This window comes from Typopeltis vanoorti, chromosome 23, assembly GCF_054136105.1.
Source record: "Typopeltis vanoorti isolate ZY-2024b chromosome 23, IOZ_Tvanoo_1.0, whole genome shotgun sequence".
NCBI classification, from domain to species: Eukaryota; Metazoa; Arthropoda; class Arachnida; order Uropygi; family Thelyphonidae; genus Typopeltis; species Typopeltis vanoorti.
The window spans coordinates 59,874,170-59,899,182 of NC_143571.1; the positions used below are offsets into that span (position 1 = coordinate 59,874,170).

Below are 25,013 nucleotides of genomic sequence, written 5' to 3' on the forward strand. Positions count from 1 at the left end.
GAAATTCATGGATGAATCAAAGAATTTAAACAAAGATTTCAAAAAAGAAATAACGTTGCATTTTTTACTGATAAGACTGTTTATAATGTAATATAAACAAAAGCAAGCAAAAATATTTAAACGATAATAATTTTCAGAGTCTGTATCTTTAGAAGAGTAAACGTATGTTTATGGTTTTAAAATATAAAAATCTATTTCATATGGTTTTCTAAAATGATGTGGAAAAAGAGTTCCAATACATGGAAAAGAACGCGTTCTTGTAATTTAATCGAACGCATTATTTTAATGATTAATCATAATTGTATGCATTTAATTGCGTGATTAACGTATCCTGTACAGATTCTAATACAGCCTAGATAAAACTAGGATGATATAGCATTCAATTCTAAACACATGTTAGAGCTTATATAGTACAATACAAGGTTTGTATTGCACTTTAAGCCAGTGAAAGAATGACTGGTCAATCTGTTTATTTATTTATTTTTATAGGCAGCGGTTTCCCAGCAACAGATTGCATCATTTCTTGTCAGCGGCTAAGAATTAAAGATGGCCAAACTTGATCTTCAATGCTCGATATTTGATCTGTCGGACTATCTTAATTTTGATTTTAACCATTTCAATTTGATTGTCGAAAGTTGGAAAATCGATTCAAAATTATTATAATTCCACTCTAGCTGGATGACACGTAATGAAACTTCTATTTGAAAGCAAAACTAAAATTTAGTAACTAAACTCACTTTTGGCTTCAAAAGGATACATTTCAGTAATAAAATCAGACGAATCAAAATTACGTTCAGGTTACAGCCAAAAAACTGTAGGTTCAACAGAATGATAATACATAAACGAACGAATGAATCATTATACAAGAATGCTATTAAAAATTCGCTGTTTTATTGCTATCTCTAATAACTTCCATGTGTTTTGATTGTCACCTATCACTTCCATACCTTGATTGATTGTTTGTGATCGTTCCCATACTTGTCGAATCATATTTTAAAAATATATCATACATAATTGTAATTCCCTTAAAACGTTTGACACTTAAAAACTGAATTTTAGGTACTAGTCAGGGGAAATACCATTACAAATTGCAAAAGAGAATACTCGTTTATAGCAATTAGTTTACCAGAAGAAACCTAGAAAGGAGCTTTATAACAAAAATATATAAAAAATATATATATCCACTTCCTGACTAACCACATGAACTCGCTATAATTAACTTTTCCTAGAAGAAATATGAATACACTATGCTTAAGAATGTTCATTGTATTTATTTATTATTTCTATTTCAATTGGTCTCGTATAGTGGTGACAGAGTTTTTTCTTTCGCAAAACATAAACCGGCCAGAACAATATACGCAATTAAAAGTCGTAACACAAAATGAAAATACTAGAAAGGGTTCTTGATGGAACATTGAGGAAGGAGGTGGAGGCAAAGGAACAATTTGGCTTCATGCCTGGTAGATCAAAAACAGATGCTATCTTTGGGTTGCGGCAGATGATGGAAAAGTTTCGAGAGAAACAACGGGAGCTACATCTGGCATTTATTGATCTGGAGAAAGCATACGATAGAGTGCCAAGGCAAGAAGTCTGGAGGTGTCTGAGGGAGAAGAAGGTTCCGGAGAAATATGTCAGGTTGGTGCAGGAGATGTACAGAAATGTGAAGACAAGTGTTCGGACCTGTCTGGGACAGACAGAAAGTTTTCAAGTAACAATTGGCTTGCATCACGGGTCAGCATTAAGTCCGTTTCTGTTTAATATTGTAATGGAGGTGGTGACGGAGGAGGTGAGAGAAAATGCGACTTGGACAATGTTGTATGCAGATGACATCTTGCTGTGTGCAGATTCACGAGAAGAAGCGGGAACTAAACTGGAAAGATGGAGAAAAGTACTGGAAGACAGAGGTGTGAGACTGAGCAGAAGTAAGACAGAGTATATGTGTTGCACAGTTGGCAGAGGCCAGGAGACAGATCTGGAGCTGGAAGGAAATGTCATCAGGAAGGAGAGGGACTTTAGATACTTAGGTTCAACAGTGGAAGAAGATGGAGGAGCTGAGAAGGAAGTGGGATGTAGGATACAAGAGGGTTGGAGGAACTGGAGGGAGATGGCTGGAGTATTATGCGATAAGAGGGTGCCGATCAATCTGAAAGGCAAAATCTATAGGAAAGTAGTGAGGTCAGCTATGACGTATGCTATGGAAACTGTGGCACTGAGGAAAAATAACATCAGCAGGATGGAAGTAGCAGAGATGAGAATACTTAAGTGATGTGCGGTGTGACCAGAAAGGATCGTCTGAGAAATGACTATGTGAGGGGGAACAGTGAAAGTTACGAACTTAGGAGCGAAGATACGGGAGGCAAGGTTGAGATAGTGTGGTCATGTGATGAGGAGAGAAGACGAATATGTGAGAAGAAGGGTCATGCAGATGGATGTGCAAGGAAGGAGGAAGCGTGGGTGGCCAAAGAAGAGATGGAGGGAGCTGGTAGAAGAGGACTTGAGGATAAAGAACTTGGATGTGGTGACAGCCCAAGACAGGAGGATGTGGAGGAGACTCATCATCAACAGTGACCCCACTTAAGTGGGAGAAAGTGCAGAAGAAGAAGAAGAAGAAAAGTCGTAACACACTAGTCTCATTCGCTTAGTGCTTCGGCTGTAATTTAGACCCAAACTAAATCACAACCTTTTATGTTTGCTTTAGCGAATTTTTGTTTTCTTCTGCCCCCCCCCCTCCCAGAAATTTAATTCCTGTTGCTCTCTCCAATTATTCCTGCTAGCTTTTACCGTTGTTTTCTCACTTAGCTTCCTACCATACTTTTCCTCAAAATTGTTATAGTTTTTTTTTTTAAATCCTAGTTCTTTTCCCTTGTACTATCTCCGATATGTCAATATTCTACCGCACTGTTTGTGCTGTCAGCATCTGCTGTATTTCATCTAGTACCCTCTCTTTGTAATCCGATAATCTGTCAAAATGCCACTACTAAGGTAAGATAAATTCCCATACTGAATAAAAATTGATTCAGCATGAGAGTCTAACAGATTACAACAACTTCGATGTCAAAATTCTTTCCTTTTCCACTCATTCTCATTACCTTCCTACATTGCTCTGTTATTCTTACTTATTTTTCTTTGTGTAATGAAAATAAAACAGGACAACAGTATCGATGTAAATCATGAAACGATTAATATTCAATTTTTTCATAATATGAATGTATCTGTCAATCGCCGTTCCTCCAGAATCCAAACTCACAGTATCAATACTGTTTATGAATTGTAAAAGGCTTAACACTTTTACCTTCTCCATTTTATCACCTTTCTCAATATAACAATTTTTTTCTTTCACTTTCCACATATTTTATGCAACTTCTATAATCACTAATATAGTTCAGGTGGTAGATATTTTCATCACCCGATGAGAGACCACCATCCTGCTTAGAGGAGGCTTGAAGTGGCATCCTAAATGCAGGGTTATATCCCCACCCTGGCACTAAAATTCAGCGTAGGTTTCCCGCTTATCTGTTCGTGAGTGAAAATGATATTAAAAAATTAATCTTTCTTTTGAACTTTTTTAAGAAACAAAAAAACATTCCTGTCATCTTTTAATTTTTCTTGAACTAGTTGATGATGGGTTGAATTACACATGACAACTAAGGCCATGACGAGAGTTTGCAGAAGGAAAAATCTGAGTTCCAAGACAAAAAACCTAATACGCTTTATAATGCCGACTAGTACTCTCAGTTGACGCCTTTCTAACTGTTTCTAGTATCCTAGACAGAAGATGAGCCCAGGTCTTTGCAACCAAAGGAAAAGAGAAGCCTCTGTTTTTTTGCATTCCTTATTACCTCTTTTATTTTTCCATTTAAAATTTCCATTACACAACTCTTTTTTCACTTGCTTGATTCACGATTTCTGAAAATATTCTTTGAGTTTATTTTTGATGATTTCTTGTATGTATAATATTAATCATTTCTCTTTCCCCCATACTCTCTTCTGATATTCCTTAAAATGAGTTCATCTCGGTAGTTTTCGCATTATGCATCAGATATATTTCTTCTTGTGTAGTTTTGGTTATCGTTTCATTTTTACCTTCCCAGTCTCTCCTAGTGAACTTTATTTCATTTCGATATAAAAAAACAGTTGATAGAAAAATTGATAATATTTGATGAATAATTCCTTTTTTTAAAAAATTATTCCGGAGTTGACAACGAGCTGTATCTCCAGGCATGCTTTTGTAACGCTGTCCACATGTGCCAGACGATGCTATTCCAGATCCTTGTAACAAAATAAATAAATAAATAAATAAAAATAAATAAATAAAGACTACGAATAGTCATACTCGGGAAGGTGGGTTGGGCATAGATCCAGAGATTAAGAATAGTAATAGTAAGGTAGCTGAATGACAATATCTTGCTGTTTCAAGGCAATATGATCACATATAAAGAAAAACTGCGACGCTGAATGAATGACAAAGCAGACAAATGATTATTATCTCTATACAATCTATACTGCTGCATAAATTTCCATCCATCTCCAAACAAAGTTTGCTTGCCATTCAAAATCGATTTCATCTCCAAAGGAGGACGTTTCGAAAAAATGTACTTATTAAAACGTGCTCTTGAAACACATGCAGTAAATGTACTCCGTTAAAATAAAACACTACTAAAGTGTGGTAAAGGAAGTTGACAAAAATGAGCCGCTTATAAATCTGGATGTAAATCAAAATTGGATTAATCATCGAAGTGACCTATTATCTCACACATCGTAAATTGTCAGCCCAATTTCTTGTGAAAAACTGCCGTCTTCCACCAGGCCTTGTTTGGTGGGAGATGGTAGTTACATCTGGGGAATGATGAAATGGGCTTATTCTTCCAATGGATTTTGCAAGCAATATTTGTTTCGCTGGACCCAGTATGGGGGATGTAGATGCTAAGTTCCGACACGCAGAAAGTATTAATGTTCAAAGCACTTCCAATTTGAGGAAGTTTATCCAGTGACTGCGTTATTCTTACTTATTTTCCAATATATCTGCCGACTGAAGTGATGCTAGTTTGAAATTCCTTCAAAAATCTATATATATATTTTTTTTTCCATAAGAATTATGCTAGTACATGGCAATCGCATTTTTTATACAAATAATTTTTTTTTTAAATTTCTTCTTTATATAAAATGTCATAAGTAGAGTAATTACATGAGATGTGATTAAATATATTTTTATACAATTAACTTCAGAATATGCTTCAACTAACTTGGACCAAAACAAAAAAAACGTGAATAAGACTGGCTTGAGTCCTAAACATAATAGCAATTAATTTATTGCTGCGATATTCTGTACGCATTGTGATGCGACTAGCTTTGTGGAAGACTCGCAAATTTTCAATCTCTTTGTTCGAGCTAACACCAAAATCTTACTGTTCGAAGAAGCTCGACATTCTTTTAAGGCACTTTTCAATTTTGATTTCGAGGAGAATTTGAATTGATCTTATTATTTTATTTATTCATTTTATCGAGACCTCCTGAAGTTTATTCGTCAATTCTTTTCGATGGTACAAGAAAATGACTCTAGGTGCCGTAATAGTTTTAAGTAAATCCCGTCAAAGAAATGCTGTTAGCTATTTATATATTAGCATGGTGGGTGGACTAAGGTTAATCCGGTAACCTGCTCCGAAAACCAAACATGGAACTCTTTTTAAGTCCTCCAATATAGTGAGCAAGTAGTGTTTTCCAACACAGCGGTGAAAATTCATCTACTACCTAAAAAAAAAAACACTCACAAAAAGCTATGCTAAAAGTGGGAAAATACTCCCTACAATCCATAGATTATTGGTTGGTTAGTATGTCCGTTCTCCAACCAATCCACTCGACCAGTTGCAATTAATGAAATTAATGTGCCGAATGTATAGCACTAAAATCATGCGCATAAACTCAGCTTTATCAAAGCGCCTTGTTGGTGCTGAAATGCGAGTAATTTCCATGGTGTAAGCAGTCTGCAATGACAGAAATCTGTCATTAGATCCAGACTTGCATTACTATGCAGAATAATAATTTCATACATAAAGTAATTGTCAGTCAGAGAGACAAGAACAAATTATATATAATTTAGATATCATTAACCAAAAAAAAAAAATATATATATATATATATATTATTCTGACTGATGCTAGTAGAAAACGGAAAATTTAGCCTGACCTTGTTTTATAAGTGAGCAAAAATGCATCATGATACACATAGGATATCACATACAGCAATGAATCTATTACAAAAATTAATGCGGCATATATGACGACACTCGACATCGTTACCGCACGTAGGCGGCGGCTGTTCAACCAAAAAAGATGCATCCGGTATGATGACAGGCTATGGAGAGGAGAATCAAATGGCTTGTGACCATTATATTATTGTTAAGCCAGTTACATACGGAAAAAAAAAAAAAAAAAACTAAAACATTACTTTGCTTTCAAATGATCGATTCTGATGGGATAACGTCAGTAAAAACTGATATTTACAAATATAAATTAAGAAGAAAATATCTCATTCCCTTCTTCATTGGTAAAATGTTTTCAGAGAAAAAAAAAGGGGTATTCATAAAAAGCTGGGACTTTTAAAATTATGGCCATACGCATTAAAAGATAATAATAATAAATATATAAATTATAATAAATTAAATAAAACGATATAATTTCCTTTATTATTACGTGTTAAATTTTATTTTAGCAACCACAATACTTAAGTTGAATCATATTGGAGCTGTGTTCTCCCTACAATTAACAGTCTCATTTTACAACGTTTGTTCAAACAAATTAGAGAGTCAAAGAAAACAATGGGACAGATACTTATGTTCTAACTTGCACTTTGCAGCGGTGCCTTTATTTTCCCTTTCCGAAGTACATTGATATTATAATCAACGTGGGGGGGGGACAATAAGTGACTGCTTTTTTTTAATGCCCAGTTCTAAGGTAACTGATATCAGTCTATTTTAGTAAAGTAGTCTTATCAAAGTGCTAGATTATCTCGTTACAAACAAATATACCAATCGTGAATAAATGTCATTTTCAGATACATATTCAAGCACACACAAAAAGGATTATAAACAATTTTTGGAGTTCAATAGTAGATCATATCTACTATATGTTTTAAATAATCTAAACGTCGTGAAATTCGTGGTTTATTCGAAAATTCAAAAATATAAAGACAAAACGTAATAACCTATCTCTACTTGAATATTTGTGGACAATCCTTTAGTGATGAAGAAAATGGAAGCAGACTACTTTTAGTACAAAATTTTACGGTGCAAAACATAATCTTTACCAAAAAAGCACTATTTTTGGTAGAAAATTCTCTTGAGAGTTTTGAAAGGTCTTATTTTCCACTTTAATCGGCCGAGAGAAGACAAAAACGTTTTTTTATTGCATCGATTTCCTTTGAACCATGATTAAAACATTCTCTGAACTATTATATATATATTCAGCCTCTGTTCCTTAATATATCAATTTATTTTCTGTTCAGGCGCTTGCTTTCTTTAGGCTTCACAAGAAATTGCTGGGCTTCCAAACATAAACCTCTTGAGAAGTTTAATTTATTTCTGAGGCCATTGAGGGCCATGTGCGAGTAATAATTCCCCTTCCATACACGCACAGGTTTATTTTACTTTGCACGCATAGATACATCAACGTGATTTACCTCTGAAACTATTTGCTGTTTATGAATCTATCGTTGTCTGTTTATAAAACTGCCACTTGCGACTATACTGTTAGTACTGGTGCTGTTGCGATCGCATCTTTGCCCGCAATCGATTCCTCTCAAAACCACTTTCGCTCCATGATAGTGTTTATTATTTTTAACAATAATTGTTGCAAATTTTCTTAATTCAGAAAGATGAAAGTGCGATTTTTTAATATATGTTTTTTTTTTCATTTTTAATATATATTTGGTTTTATAAAACAAAATTGTTTTTAAGAGGATATTTTTCAAGTGGAAAAACAAGGGAAGTGGATGATTTATTGCACCGTTTTTTCTTTCTTTTTTTCTGTTAACGTCAGAGTATGTACTAAACCTTTCCTTTAATGAATTTTTATGAATTTTTTATAAAATTATTCGTTAAAAATGAATTTTTAACGAAATTGATTTTTATGAAATTATTCATTAAAAATTAATTTTTAATGAAATTGACACGAAATTATTTTCAAAAATTTCGTGTCAATTTTTTGTACATCAGAATTTATAATACTCAGTGTTTGGCAAAATGACCAAGATGGTTCAATGAGGTTACGAGCAGGTAACCATACTTTGCTACTATTTTTATTCCTTAATGCAGTCGGTATTAGTACATAAGACCAATGTGGTATTGATCCGCATCCCAGTTTATCTAAGTACTGAGACAGCGCGGTTGCCAATTCTTGAACTACGCACTGGATCGTAATTTTATGGAGCAGATCAATAAATCATTCATAGACCAGAATCTATACAATGGGTACAAATAACCACACAATTATTATACTCATATCACAGCGCACTTAAGGGCTTTGAAACAGTGACAAACGAACCATGAGAATAGTTTGCCTCTTATCCTAACCATTGTTGGCAAAATGAACTGCTGTAAATAGCGTTCTCCGTAGATTCTCAATCAAATTCGATAGTCCTACCTTAATAGTGTGTAGCACGATTCACTGATCCATATGACCTGCTTCTATTATTCCTTAGTCCAAGGACAATGGGAAATGCAGTACACCAAACCAGTACTGTTTGGAACTTGATAGCTGCAGCTGTGCGATAAAAACTAAGACATAACCCCTTTAGGATGATAGGCATATACGAAAAGTCCTACAGCACGATGTAGTACTAGCAGATAGCACACCGTGCTCTAGGAAGGGCTTCACCATCTCTATCATCCAAATATCCAGTTCATGACTTACTTGTGAACTATTATATTATTTTGATTTCTGAACTATACTTGTATTCTATGTTTTCACAAAATGAATTTCTACTGATATAGCACACGAAAATCAAAACATCTTTGAAACTCCGTTAAATTTCTGGCAGCCATCTTCACAGGCCACTACACATATCTCTGGTATTTCTTGAATACTTTTATACTCTACTCGTATCTTTTTTGCATACGAAAGAAAGACATAAGATAAAGAGATATGAGAGATATATTGGTCACAGAAGTTATACATAAATAATAACGACACACAATTCTTCTCCCTAAAAAAAGGCTTACCATGTCAGTTCCTAGATCGATGCATAAAATGGTAATAGTGCCCAGCGGCAATGGAATATCAGCAATAATAAACAACAGAAAGGGAGAAATTTCCGGGATGTTACTGGTTAAGGTATAGGCAATAGATTTCTTAAGATTATCAAAGATGAGTCGCCCTGAAAAGTCAAATACAAGACGATCAGAAAAAAAAATTGCAATTTGAAATTACATTTGACATATATAATAACAGAAGTGAAGCAGTATAATTTTAAGTTGTTACTGAACTTATCCATAAGCCATTTTAAATCATTTTAAAAGTGAAATAACGTCATTATAAAGTTTTTTTTTTTGCAGCAAATAGATCGATATTTCTTCATATACATACAGTAGTGATCAAGATTAACAAATTTAAAAGATATAAGTAGGCATCACTAAATGGAAAGCTGCGTGATTGTTCTCAAAATCAGCTTCAACACCGTTACAAAAAAACTTTCGGAATATAAAAAAAAATTGAAAATTGGGAGGTATATGCTAAGCTTTAAATAAATCTAGGGCAAAGCAACTGTTCTTGTGATATCAGGTTATTTGTTACGGACGGGTGTGTATCTAACATTTATCCAAATGTTAGATACAGTAAGCGGCGTAATGTTCCCAAGAAAAATGTTCACTGCATTCCGATATGTTCCACTAAGGAGAGAATATCAGCGTCACAAGATTTGTTGCATTTGTAAGGAAGTATTAATCATATCAAAAAATCGAAAATGCAGAGGAAGTTATTTTTATATGGAGGGATGATGATGGATTTTATTCAGCATGCATCACTTAATAATCAGAGAACTGAGAGACAGTACAGTCAAAATCTCCCAGAGGCAACTTTGGATATCATTTTTCATTCAGAAAGACAATTGAGGAAAAAAAAAAAGTGCACATGGACAAGATGTCATTTCCTCAAGGAAGTCCACGCGATGAGTGCAAGTGAATCTGGGATGAGTAACTTTAGAATAAACTTAACAAAATATTTCTTCAGAACTGTACATTCCTTAAATTTTACAGGCAATAAATGATGATAGTCATTTATTGCCTGTAAATCAGTAAATAAAATTTTATGAATAAATGTGAGACAACGTGCTCAGGCGATGAAACAACTTAAAAAATATGCTGTGCAATTGCACAGCATATTTTGTTAACACAACAAAGACACACAAAAAATTAGACACAACAAAGTTGTGTCTAATTAGACACAATTTTGTGCATTGCACCATTATAAATTATTCACCAATAAATAAAGAATTATAGGAATCTGTAAGATGTTATCGCGTAGTATCCGATGTTTCCATCAGCATCAGATCTTGTGGTTCTCTGCTTGAATTTCATCGTCCGGTGTGAGACCATCTCTGCTTACTGGAGATCCGAAGTGGCTTAAAAAAGTTTCATGTTTGGTCTCTAGAGTAGGGTTTCTGGACTATGTAAAAATTAATTGAAGTATAAAAAAATATATAAAACTGATAAAAATAGAAAAAATATCTTTAGCTTCCCCACAGTATAAAATGTACTATAAGTTTACAAATAACCTTGCGTGGGTGGGAGCAACATAAAAAAAGTTACGTAAACTTCATTTATTATAGTCTATTTCGTAACAAGGAAATGTATGGCAGTAAAGATAATTTTATTCAGTAATTTCTTTGCAATTTCTGGCGATCCTTGAACCAATAACACGAAACCACAATAATTTATACTAACTACTTCAAAACTAACAGCTTCGTCTCTTTCTCGGTATGTGGGTGGGTGGTTTTAGATTTATGTGTGTGTATATTGTGATGAAAGATGCAGTGCAACAAATAAGAGATTATACAACCTAGACGTTGTCATTTTCGTATATAAGTGGATATATGTTGTTTAGTTCCCATCATTACGTAGCATATATGCTTGACATAGTGACTATGTAGTTTTTCTATGGACAACAACAACTTACCAATAAAACTTTCAACACTCTGACATTGGTTTTCCACGGCCGTGTATAACTGATTACCATGCTTACAAAACCTTTATGTATAAATTTTGCTATGGCAATCAAAATTTCGTAGAACCTTATGTCTTCGTCTCATTTTCTTCACATGTCTGACATTGTAGTCAGTCCAATGTCCATATTTTAAGTTAATTAACTGGTGTGTAGTGTTACTCCGTCTCATTTTGATGGGTTGAAGGGCTTGCAAGAGGAAGTTACTATGGAAATAATTTTTCTGCACTTAAAGAATGTCAATTGGGTTAATCGAATACAACAACTATCTCAATAAATGTGTTAGCAAGAAAATGACATGATATAGTGCATTACTTAACAAACGATCCATTTTTTTTTTTTTTTTGAAGTGACGGGTTTTGAAATGGAACATATCCCGTAATCTTTTAGCCAGATAAGGACATAACGTATACTGTTATATAAGGCAAAGAGGTACATCTAATAGCACAGGAACAAGAACCTACAGACCATGAGAGGCATTAACATAGAATGTCATATCATAAGCCAACCTGTTCATGACACTGGTAAAAGACTGCATCATCGCCAAATGAAAGTTGCATCATTAGCTGATGGAAAATTGAAAGTGCAAACTCAGTCAAGAAGCTAATACTAAGGGACCAGAGGTACTCGGAAGGGTGGGGGTACACAGGAATCTTCGCAGTCCGATGTGAAAAGAACCAAGCAAAAGTTCAACGAGTCAACCTAAAGGTGCTTAGGTTAGTAGTTGGACACTACGTAATGAGTTGCAGTCTCAGGTCCTATGAGAGAAAGGGTATATATACATAAGTCATTCATTGTTACTGGCAATGAATAGCATAAACTACACTGATTATGAAACATACTGCATCCTTTTGGTTCGGATAAGTGAGTATGAATATGGATGATATCTGAGAAATGTCTTATGTCCGACTCCTAATGGAATCAAACCTTTGGGCGCTTAGAAAGAAGAAAGGCGAGGAATATGCACTTCTGAAGAATCCAATACGTCCTACACATACTGGCCACTGAATTAGAAACTTTCATTTTATGTATAGGCATGCGACTGCCAATATTGATCCTCTTCAATTCCATGCGCATAGTTCGGTGAGATAAAAGAACAGCCTTCATAAAATGCTACCGTCATTTGCTGCACACAGGAAGTTTTTTGTGCGTTCAGGTCTCAGACAATGGCAAATTATTCCTGATTGTCTCAGGACCACAGTCACGCCTCTTAGACAACCAATGCGGATTATATTTCCACTCTTAAACACTCGAGATATCTCATATTTTGAGAAACCAGTCAGCTCTGCTATTTTCAAAATCGTGGCTCCAGTCAGCAGGGCGTTGACAATAAGCCGTTTATCGAACACCAAAAGATCCTTTGGTTTTCTCAATGATCAACACTATTGATGATTACTGACCAGCAGTATTCTTAAATAGTTGCCTAGAACATGGTGACGCACCTGATCAAGTATTTTGCATATACATTGCACATAAGTGACGTTTACGTATATTTGCATAAAGGTTTCTGATTCAGTGACTGGTATGTGTACCTCGTAACAATTTTACTGAGCAGTACGAGGATTCAATTTACGATGTTCAACTTTACTGAACAAATCGAGGTCCGATTTCCAGTTCATCCCAGAACAGTTCTGAGACAAACAGGAATGCAGGCGAAACCAGTTGGTAGAGAGTATGCCTAGAAGTGTGAAATGATTGCACAAAGGACAGCCTACACTACTGAGGTGTACAGATCTTTCTCTCTCCCTCTCTCTCTCTAACACAGTCATGCCCTAATGCTTATAATAAATTTAGTTTAATCCTTTATCCAATTGTAAGCAAAACAAAGTTTGCGCCTGAAGTATCTTCAGGACTGAGGCAACTCGTGGTAAAGAGGGAACAAGCTCTCATCACTTGTCTTAGTCTCTCCCATAATGCAATTCATTAAGGGAAGAGCCACACTACACTTCAGGCGCAAACTTTGTTTGCTTACACTTGGATAAAAGGATTAAACTAAATTTATTATAGTCTAACCAAGTAGAATAAAAAAAAGCTTCCAACGTCCTAATGCTTACTTCAACATACTGTATATTCATAATTTATTGCCTGCACTATCAAAACTTTTATTAAACAGCCAGATTTTCAGTTTTTTAATGTGCCTTTGGACCGACCGTTTTCGCTTTTTTTTTGTCGTGTTAAAACACAGGAGACGATGCAATCGCGAAATTTAACTCTTTGCTATGGATTTAGATAAATACAGAAATTCACAAAATATTTTGTTATGCAATATCGTAGCGCTCACTGTCAAAAACAGTATTACGATTTGAGCACAGAACTTTGTTAATACTAATTAATATGTAGTGCCTCTTTTCTCTTTTCAAGCAGGCCTTGGGGTATTTCTTACCCCAATTCCTTCTAAAACATGAGGATGTTTTTTTTTTTTAATATTATTATCTCTTGTGACTGACATTAATGACAGTAACGTTTAATGGTTCTACGATCATTAGCGACTCCGTAGTAGAATGAATCCGCTATCTCCGTACACTTCATATACTGCAGATAGGAATCATGATTGGCCAAATATCAGGAAGTATATCCCGAAGCGAATGATAACATTACTATTCTCATACCCTTGAACATCTCTGGAATTTCATTGAAATGTGGAACTAATTTTCTCTAATTTGATTAGTTTGCCAAGTGTGATGTGGAAGATTAAGGACGGCTTCAAAAGGTTCCATGAAGTATAAATATTAAAAGTAAGTGAATTATTGCATTTATGCATACAACAGAATTTTTAAAGGTATACTTGCCAAACAGTATACTGTAATAAGATATTTATCCTTTCCTATCATAACATTCCCTATATTAGTTCATATAGGAAATGGTTTCTGTATTACGCAAATAAAATTAGAGAACTGTAATCAAAACGTTGAAATCTTTACCTTCTTCCACTCCTGTGACTATGGAGGCGAAATTATCATCCAGTAAAATCATGTCTGCCGCTTGCTTACTCACATCGCTTCCGGCGATACCCATTGCCACACCTAAATTTGGAACACACAGTAAAGATGAATCATACTTTAAAATGAATGGTAAAAAAGGACTAGCCATACGATGAATAAGTCTAGTCATGCTTATATTTAAGAAGATATTATCTAAGTAACAATTCACGAAAATCAATTCAGTTATCAGAAGAGTTTTATATAAGAGAAAAAAAATTAAATTAACTGTTAAAACTATATTTCTGTCCCACCAGTTAGTCAGACCTAATTGATCTACGGTAAATTGATGGAAAGTACTTGGTGGAAATAACTTAAAATATCATAATTATTTTTGCATTTTCATAGACCTAATTCTAGATTAAAGAATTTGACAACATATACAGGGTGTTCGGGATAAATTTGACAGTTTCGTAAGGAAAAAGAAAATCTTCTTTGTATCTATTAAATTTAATGAATTGACAAAAAAACATTACAAGCAGAGTTAATTACAATACTATCAACAAGATTTACTCAAAATAACCACCATTAGCATCGATCACAGCTTCAATTCTGCTTCGGAACCTCGAACAAGCTGATGCTACAGTCTCCCTGGGAAGGGCCGCAAAAACTGTTTTAATTTTATCCATTAACTGGACTTTTGTATTACTGGAAGTGCGATTGGTGTCGTTTTCAACTGCGCCCCATACAAAATAATCCATGGGGTTAAGGTCTGGGGAGTTTGGAGGCCAAACATTTGGACTGGTGAAGTCGTAGAAATTTTCAGACAACCATTTTTGACTTTTCCCAGAGGTGTGGCAAGGGGCCGAATCCTGCTGCCATACATACGGCCTACCATTGCCTACCCTTGTTATCCAGGGCTTGACTACAGTTAGCAACTCCACGAACAAAGCCCGAATTCCAATGCCAGGGTTCTTCAACACCTGTTCCTGCAGATTTGCGAGGAATTCTGCTGTACGAACGCAATCAGATCGTCTGCTAGGGATCTTTCTTCTTGCTACATCCTCGTAGTCACCATTGCAAGTCTCTAGTTCATGCCTGATTGTTTTTACTGTATTCAGGGAGCATTGGGCAGCAGTCGTAATATCCTTATTTTGATGGCGGGCACGAATCATCATGATAAAAGTTATTCTCTTCCATGATTCAGGTGGGTTCCAGCTATCCATCCTTTCTGACATCTTGTATATGAATGAAGAAGGGTCCAAACTTTTAAATGAAGAGAAGTGTGTGTTAATACATGTAACTTACGGAAAAATATAATTAATTATAAATATGTCAAATTTATCCCGAACACCCTGTATATGGGATGAAACACTAAAAGTAAGTAACGCATCCTTTCAGAAAGTTAAAAAACTTCAACTTGGCGAGGAATAATAAACTAAAAAATAACAGAAAGATATATACTAAGAAATCTTTTGCCTGTTTACTTTAACTGAAAAAAAAAACCTGGCTGTTATTCATTCTTTAAATTCAAAATTTTGTGTATAATGACATTGAGCATAATGTATAATGAAATTTTGTGTATAAAGAACATTGAGCAAGTCATGCGTTTTTTTTATATTCAAATAATTTAAGTAATATCAGTGAATACAAAATTCACTTAAAACATACCAATATCGGCTTTTTTAAGAGCAGGAGAATCATTGACTCCGTCACCTGTAACAGCCACAATAGCACCAAGTCTTTGACATCCTTCAACAATAATAAGCTTTTGTTGGGGCGAAGTGCGAGCGAATACAATTTCTGGATGAGTCTGAAGGATATTATCTAGTTGTTCTGGAGTAAAATCTCTCAAATCCGATCCATGAACTACACACGCTTTGGCATCTCTACACAAAAGGATTAAAATTATTGGAGAACCCAATTTTTTCTTATATAATAAGATTAATATTATAACTTGCGATATAAACATGAATTTCAGGGGGAAAAAATTTAAAAAAATACGAATGCGTGTTTTTATTTTCTGAATAACATAAGAAGCCGTGATTTTTTAAAAAGAGTCTCTGCGTTTTTTTTGTCAGAATACAAGAGAAAAACGGAGAGAACGAGCAATTGTGAATTGAATCGTATGTTTTATTTTAAACTCTTAATCGTGATAGATAAAGTGGACGGATCATCTTTTAGAGACGCCGATCCAAAGAAACGGTTTTCTTCATTTCTGTAGGAGGACGAAATACAAGAAAACACTTTTTGTCAGCAAAAAAAGTGTCCCGTTTATTTTGGGAGTAGGAATATATAACAGAGACTTTGTCTTGATGCATCGAGCTACGGTTTGTTTGGTTGAAAAATGAGAAGAAGCTTCCACACAAAATGCTTTCAACCTATTTTATCATCTCGGAAACAGGTTTTCACTTTGTTCGTCTAGAAATAGTTCTATTCACTTTCTTGCATCTTCCTTTTGTATTCCTAAGGATTAAATCACAATAACAAAGGAAGTTTAGTTTAATTTACAGTATTATTCTACCAATTCACCATATTTCAATCTTCAGCACAGTTTTCTGTATATAATGTACGTTTAATACACAAAAATATCTCTGGAGAGATTTTTGTGTTTCATGAAATTAGCAGAGATTCTGCTAATTTCATTAAACTGCTGGACAAAAGTTGGTAAATTTTCTGAATGTGTAGTTTAATAACCGAAAAAAAATCCTCAAATTAATGCTCCATCACAGCAAAAACTGACAAGAATAGAGATATACTGTATTTAAACATGGAGGAATATCGATCGAGACACTCCAGTATTTGTGTACAGACTTAAAATTCTTCCATTAATGAAATACAAATCTGGCAATCGTTACCTCGGATCCGAGTATCTTACTCTGTTTTGTTGATGTAACTTCTTGTCTTATAACATTTTGCGAATAAGTACGTACTGCATACGAACAAACAGCAGGGAAGAGAGAGAGAGAGAGAGAGAGAGAGAGAGCTTAATAGAAAGTTGACAGACTGATTTAATTAATTTTGATATGATCCAAAGTATAAATTGTTGAAAAGTTAACATTATAACCAAGAAATATCGCTTAAACAAATAAGTTTTATTAGTATTAACTGAAACAACGTCCAATTATTATACCTGCAAATGAGTGGGGTGAGGGGAAAAATTTAGTTCTCTAGTATAAATATTGGCGGTTTCGGTTTGTAAATGCGCTAGTTAGCGAATGATAGATTTGCATGAGTTAAAGTAAAGTTATTTTTGAATTTTTAAAGTTCCTGCTGTTTTAGGTTTAACTAACCGAGAAATGATTACTAATTTGGTGATCGTATGTGAACTCAATATACAGTAACGGATGTGGAGATTAGTTGGCATCAGTTATTCGCAAATATCAAGTTACCTTTTTATTTCATTTGTATTTTAGCCTTAAAATAATGTGTTTTATTGTTTAAAATTTATACTTATTTCTTTTTATTCTTTTAACTTTTTTTAAACAAGGATAAAAGAAGGAAGATTCTCTAGATGCTGTAACCTATGAAGGAATCGGGGGGGAAAAAAGGAAGGGGGTGAGCCAATCTGAGGTAAGACAAAGAACGTTGGCCTTCGTTTCTAATTTTTGGTCAGATAAATAAAGAGCTTTACCAGTATTACAATTATTGTAGTTATGTGTCAAAACTAATCCACGTATTGGAATTATCTCATGTGAGAAGGTGCTTCCGTAGTGCAGTCCAAATGATCGCATTTTTAGAAAAATTTGAGTTCAAATACTGCCAATGATGTAATGAAGATTTATAAGAGATTTTCAGCTAAAAACTAGTTAAATGATTTCTGATGAAGATGGAAAATTACAAGGAAAAGCGCTGAAAGTTGGGTTTTTACTTGTAAAACAAAGAGGGCTGAGAACACCGTTCAGATATAACCCATGTGACTCATGGCTTTAGTTGTCTTATGGTGAATTAATAAGAATACAACTTGCATTAAACTATTTATTGCTAATATTTTATTGTAATATATATTCTTATTCACTTTAATTCGGATAGAACCAATTATATTAGTACTACCGGGTTTAATTTTTTTTCACCAAATATTAAAATTTCATTTTAATATTAAATACCACCAGTTTCTCGAGTTTTATAATCAAATTTCTACTTCGTAAATAAATGACGCCATAATTAGTAATTCGGCAATCTTTAAAACATATGTCTAGTACAATGAGTTAATTTATATTTGCATATCATCATTTTCTGTTTTCTGATATCAGTCAAAAGTTGAAGTCCAAAAATTCTGAATGCGAAGAAAAATTTCAGTGCAAACATTCAGTAATATCTGTGATTTCTCAGCCTATCTAGAATTTATTTTATTTAACCTTTTGGGAAACGAATCTTTTTATGGCTGAAGCAGTCGCTCGAAATCTTCCCATTTTGCTTATTTTTGTTACCGTTTCTTGTGTTTTACTGATGCATAGCCACGAAGTTTTGTACTAAGCTGTAGATTGAATATAACTTGTGATTTCCAAACACGAATCTAGGATTTTTATGTGAATCACTTGTGCAATCCATTTTCAGGAAGATAACTCTCTGAAATAGTTGTATATGTAATGTCTTTCTTTCGAATTTATTATTAAATCAAGTACATGTTCTAAACAACATATATAAATGAAAAACATTCTTGCGGTGTGTTCCAAAATAACTGTTACTGTAAACTTCATACAGAGATTTTTATAAATTTTTATAATTTTTTATAAAAATATATGAAAACTTGATTTTGAAATTTTATAAAGAAACCTGCGATATGGTAATGTAATTTTTCTTCTTCTTCGTATTATTATTATTTCATCTTCTAATTCCATGTTAGACTAATTGTCACACGACCAAGCATTGTGGCTGCATAGAAACCTAACTAATTTAATTAATGCTATGTTATGATAGGGCTATTAATCCTATCATAAAATTCATGTTATTCGATTGAACGTGTATTCAATAGAGGTTTCTTTGTCTTGCCGAATTTAAAAAAATGACAGATCCTGGAGGCCTTTTCCACCTTCATAGGCGACTGGCTTAGTCATCATCATTCGAGTTCTAGACGGAAGTCGGACCGAAAAGCACAAAGTGGAACACACACACACACACATATAAATTATAAAAATTACAATATTCAATACTTCTATATCCCATCCATAAAAACATACCAAATAACAAATAGTATATTATTATAATCCAATTCACTTCATAAAAGTTTACTCTAGCTTCAAAGTCAGTGAGATTACATCACCTAAACATCAACACCTCATCTCCTCTATCGTTACTTTCACTATTATTATCATTTAAAAAAACTCGATTTAAAAATTTACCTTTTCTTTCAATTATTATTATTATTATTATTATTATTATTATTATTATTATTATTATTATTATTATTATTATTATTATTATTATTATTATTATTTGCTACAATCAAAACATTTTGTAGTTTTGTCGCCTCTTTACTTGGTCGTCAGTTATTCGTCTGTCATCTGTTTTTTTTCTCTCTTTTCTTTCTTCCTTCCATCTCATTCTATACCACTCTATTAATTATGCTAAGTCACTTACGTTGTCAAACACATAACAGTAATACTCTGATGTCAACTAAATACACCGCTTGTAACAGTATTAATGATTATCAACATTTTACTGACCAATTTGTAAGAAACTGCAGTAAAGCTGACTAAATTTTACAGAAAACCAGTGTATTGTTATTATTATTATTATTATTCTTTCTTGAGGAAGTCACAAACTTCAAAACCGATACAAATTAAAAGCTCAGAAGACATAGAAAGGCTGCTACAGTGAAAAAAAAATCTCCTAATTAGTTCAAAAAGAAGATAACAATAAAAATGAATGTGAACCATCAAGACAGATGCAATAACACCAGAACATACCGGCAATTTCACTTTGATCAGACCTTTCAGATCATTCATTTGACCTCCCAAACATCAGCTTACTTCCAACACAGCAACCAAATCAATAAAAAAAAAATAAAATACATAAATCTAACCGGTGTCATCCTCAGATAAGCTCATTAAAAAGCTTCGAGGATGCAAATTGAGACATTACAACTCAAACTGAGATCAACAGAAAAAAAAAGAATTATTTATTACATTGAAGTGGTGTAGTTACAGCCGTTAAAAACATTATAAAGCAAAAATTGTAAAACATATATAACTTACTGTTATACTATAAATGCTGTTAAAAAAATGTAACGTTATCCAATTGCAAACTATAAATTACCATCCATAGTAACTATTATTAGCGCATTTTAGAATACAAAAAAACGGGAAAATTTGTATGAAATTCACCGGAAAAAAATGTAATATGTAAATATATGTAAATACTCTGTAAGATGATTATTATTATTATTATTATTATTATTATTATTATCATTATTATTATTATTATTATTATTATTATTATTATTATTATTATTATTATTGTTGTTGTTGTTATTTGACTTATTATCCACCCTTCTGGCTAGTCAGAGTAATACGTTATTAAACATTCAAAAAATTTTAAATTTTGCTTGCGATTAAATAAAATAAAATGAAAAATAAATCAATAAATGTCTACCATTATATTTTCATTTAATAGATTGAAATAAAATAAATGACAAAATATTTTCAGTGTTCACAGCATTGATAAAAGTTTGAAACATTACTATAATCAGTCTTGTGCTTGCGTGCAAACCAGAAATTATTCTTTTCGTTTAAGAAAAATCAGTTTATCCTGTAGTGTTTATTAATTAATACAATAAGTTTGTCTTATTGTTGTAATTTCCATGACACTAGATCTGAAGACCATCAAAGGTTCGATTCTAGTTACCAACTAAAGGACAATTTTCTAATTTTTTTCTCTCAGCTGAGTCCATGGTTAGTCGATCCATTTTTCTATTGGTCGGGTTTTATCTTCTCTAGTAATCAACTCAGAAGATACTAATTAGGCCGTTTAGCGATTCGAATTATTTCTCGATTTCTCAATTGATTTTATCATTGAGCAGATTAGAAAATTATCGAATTCGAAACTGGAAGAATTTATGGCTTGGCAAAAGATTTCAGGCTGATGCATTTTAATTCAACATGCGTTTAGCATTATAAAACTATTTTGTGACATTCATAAAATGTACTCAAGGACCGTATGCGGTTTGTGAATCTCTGATTTAGAACTCTGATCAAGTCTCGTATCCTTAAGCGTCACTTATTCAACTATTGATCGCATTAGTAAACCTAGTGTTCTAGACTCCAACAGGCTTGTTATGTACAAGTAAATCATCTGTTTCATTAAAAACCCATTTTTTAATGATAGGATAGTTAATCCGATCTCTATAATCTACTATATTTCTCAATGTGTGTTTTGTCTGCTTTGCGGGAGGAAAATCATGCCATCTCTATATAGGACTTACTAAATCGTCTTCAGTTTAGGATGCCAAGAATCTTTTCACGTGAAGGTAAGTTAGCTAGCACAGGTGAGAAAGTTTTTATTTTCTCTTGTAAAACAGGCAATTAACAAATAAAAAATGCTTCCCTCGTAACCTGAGTTCTTCAAGCTACAATTCTGAATATCCCAATGCGATCTACATGAGATTCGAATCCACCTTTTCAACCATGCGCTACAGAGATGCTGTGTGTCAATCAACATTCTATCAATTGTAACCATAACTGTCTAAAATCCAGTGAAATGTGTACCCTTCTATTTACATTTAATAGGTATTAAACTGATTTATAGTGTCCGTTGCTCATTTTTTTCCCCTACGGTGTCCACTGTTTGGAAATACTTGGGTTCGAATCCAGTCTAGGACACGAAGAACTTTTATCTTATCAGGGCTTTTCAATTGAAGGAATGCGTTAGCTGGTCTCATAGGGTAGGGGGAGGAATTTTCGTGGGCCTAAAGATACCACGGATTATTATTATTAAACTGATCTATGTCCTTTGTTTTTTGGGTAGGTTTAAAATACTAATCAAGAATGTTTCCAAGACAGACTCAATTTTACGCCTTGTGCTTAAGAGAAAAGTCCTATCAGAGGAGCGTATATCCAAATCTAGATTTTTCGCATATGCACCACTTTTTATTTCTGTTGCAGAGGTTCTGAGTCGAACCAGGTTCTGTTTTTAAAATAATTATCAAAACGTTAAATCATTAAAGCAGGTAATAATATATGTTCAAACTTGTGTAGTGTTTTCCATATCTGAAATTAGTCACATTACATTGAACCATTACAAATATTTTACACTTCCCTATGTGTCATTCTTATCAAATATTTTACACTTCCGTGTCATTCTTTTCGGAGTTGCGGCTTTATCTCATAAGAATGCCTAGCCTCTCTCAAAAAAATATCTGCATTGAAATCTTAACATAAATTCAAACCTAGATTATTTCAACCAAAAAAAACTGCAGTAACTGGGAGTTTTTTTCGTCCAAAAAAATCAGGAAATTGGACGATGTCGCATAAGTGACACACAATGCAGTGATCCTTTGATGTCCTTACTTCCGAACACAATACCAACCCAGTATCAAGTGAAATTATTCTAAACAAAATGACTGTAAAGCGCGAGCTGCGTATCTCAAAACATATTTCGACTACTGCAGGTTGTGTTGTCAATGCAACAAACGCTATTAGACAAATATCTTATGTGAATGAATTGCATGTTCTCAGTCGGTGTGTATATTAATCTCGAAGAAGTACTCAAAAAATTAACACTTCAATAGGGGTGGCTAAAGAGCTTTTCAACCAGTCTTTGCTAGGAAATAAATAGACAAGTTTTAAACTCAAGAAGCAATACAAACTTGTAAAGAGCAGGTTTTTACAACCATGCCCACGGTGGGATTCAAACCCACAGATGATGTACTTAAGTTTTATTGCAGGGAAATGTATGTAACTATAATGATCAGCTTAGAGATCACAGCCAATGCATCTGTTCTTCTTTTGCCTATTCATATTACTAAAAAAAGGGCGACAGACTAAAATAGGCGAAATGTTCGATCCAGATGCTAGATAAACAAATATACCCCTTTTTTGTATATTTTCATATATAATGCAGTGGGTTTCGAAATGTCCTGCAGTGTCTGCAGGCCATCAGCCTGAAGACACTGCAGGACATGTGAATACACGGTAGTAGCAACTGGAAGAATTACTAAAAAAAAAAAAAAGAAATCTGTAAAATAAAAGAAGCTTTATACGACGAAAACGGAATGTGCCTTTAGAAATACTCTTTATAGCTACGAAGTTCTACATGGTATTATCATTATTTATAGCACTGAAAAAAAAGTAGATCAAAAATCCCGAGGGTTCTTTGAGTGAAGCGCCCACACTCAAATACAAGTCACGGTATGTGAATACATCGCTAAAAGCAATTTTACATGCAAACGTTAAAAGTGAAGAGAATCCTACTGTGAAGAATAAGATTTCAACTAGGTATGCCTGTATCTCATACATTAAGGACAGCGAAAAGAAAGAAAGATATTCCTTTAGATGTTGTATTTTAAATTGTCATTTGTAATTCTAGACTAGACTAGACTGTTTTCGAATTCTGATAAAATATTTACATTGCTAAAAAAAAGTATTGGCATTTAAATAAACCTGACCTTGGATTAACTTGTGAAACTGGTATATTTAGTCGTTCTGCGATGTCTTCAACGGTTTCGGTGCCTTCAGATATTATGCCTACTGCCTTCGCAATGGCCTTTGCAGTGATTGGATGATCCCCAGTAACCATGATGACCTACATAAATAAAAAAAAAATTCAATTGCAATGTATTTGATAATTAGAAAATTTGCTTATTTGGATCTACTGATATCACTAAAAGAATAATGAAATGCTTCCATATTCGAATAATATTTAGATCTGACATGTGATTTATAATATAACTTTTCTACCTTGAATAGCAACATTTTTGTACTTATGGATTGCATTCCTATCTAGCTTCCCTAATAACAGGAGTGGAAGAAACAACAAGTAAATTTATATTTCTAATATAAGTTTATATTTATATTTCTTAAATTTCAAAATGACAGTAATTACAGTTTTGTTATTTTATTGTACTTAAACTATTTCGAGCGTAATATAGGAAAAAGATATAATATAGTCTCAGACGGACCAAATTTAGTGTGTTAGGAAGACATTTCCATATCCATTTTATGCGATATGGCAATGTCAAGGACAGCATGCGATCTGAGAAACACATATTACTGCTTCACGCACGCGATTACAAATAACTTTCAGACAGTAGTCCAAATGCCAAATTCGAACTGTTATTAAGAACCTTATTGTTCGTATACGGTATTAAGATGGATTTCTTCCAATGTAGTACATCGATGAACAGATGTGGGGAGGGGTCTTTCGGCATAAATTAAAAGATGCATTTTGAGAATAAACAGATGGCCAATTCTCTTTATACAGTTAGGTATTTTCGGTAACTAAACGATACATGGATACAGCATAGGCACTAGAAATATTCTTGTATGCCATGCTCATATAATGTATATCTCTTGTACATGACATACAAGATTGACATGAAATAATTATTTTTCTGATTGCACAAGCCATCTTATAATGTATTCGTTGGATCATGTAATCTACCTTAATATCACTCCTGCAAGACGTGATTTTCGATCAGTAAGAAGTTCGTATTTTTAAGTTGCTTATTTTGGAAATGCTCGTTATAGCTGAGTTTCGTAATCTGGTATAAAGCAGTGAATCGTGACTTAAATAAATGTACTAAAATATATCGGATAACATAAAAAGAATCATTTCGTAAAGACTAAAGTTATTTTAAATTATTATTTTTTAATGTTATTAACAATTTTCTGCAAGTAGAATTTTTTTTTCGAAGACATTCTTATCTCAAGGTAAGCGTTACTATGAC

The 25,013-nt window shown here is 33.5% G+C and overlaps 1 protein-coding gene across 2 annotated transcripts in view; it reads right to left on the reverse strand.

Moving 5' to 3' along the window:
• LOC150093891 (sodium/potassium-transporting ATPase subunit alpha-like) overlaps positions 1-25,013 on the reverse strand; it is a 189,530-nt gene that overhangs the window by 26,789 nt on the left and 137,728 nt on the right. For both annotated transcript variants that reach the window (XM_090413198.1, XM_090413199.1), the window contains exons 13-16: positions 23,733-23,869; positions 15,800-16,017; positions 14,132-14,233; positions 9,215-9,369 (exon numbers count right to left, since the gene is read on the reverse strand). In XM_090413198.1, coding sequence (XP_090269324.1) covers positions 9,215-9,369; positions 14,132-14,233; positions 15,800-16,017; positions 23,733-23,869 — 612 coding nt within the window. The remainder of the gene's footprint in view (positions 1-9,214; positions 9,370-14,131; positions 14,234-15,799; positions 16,018-23,732; positions 23,870-25,013) is intronic.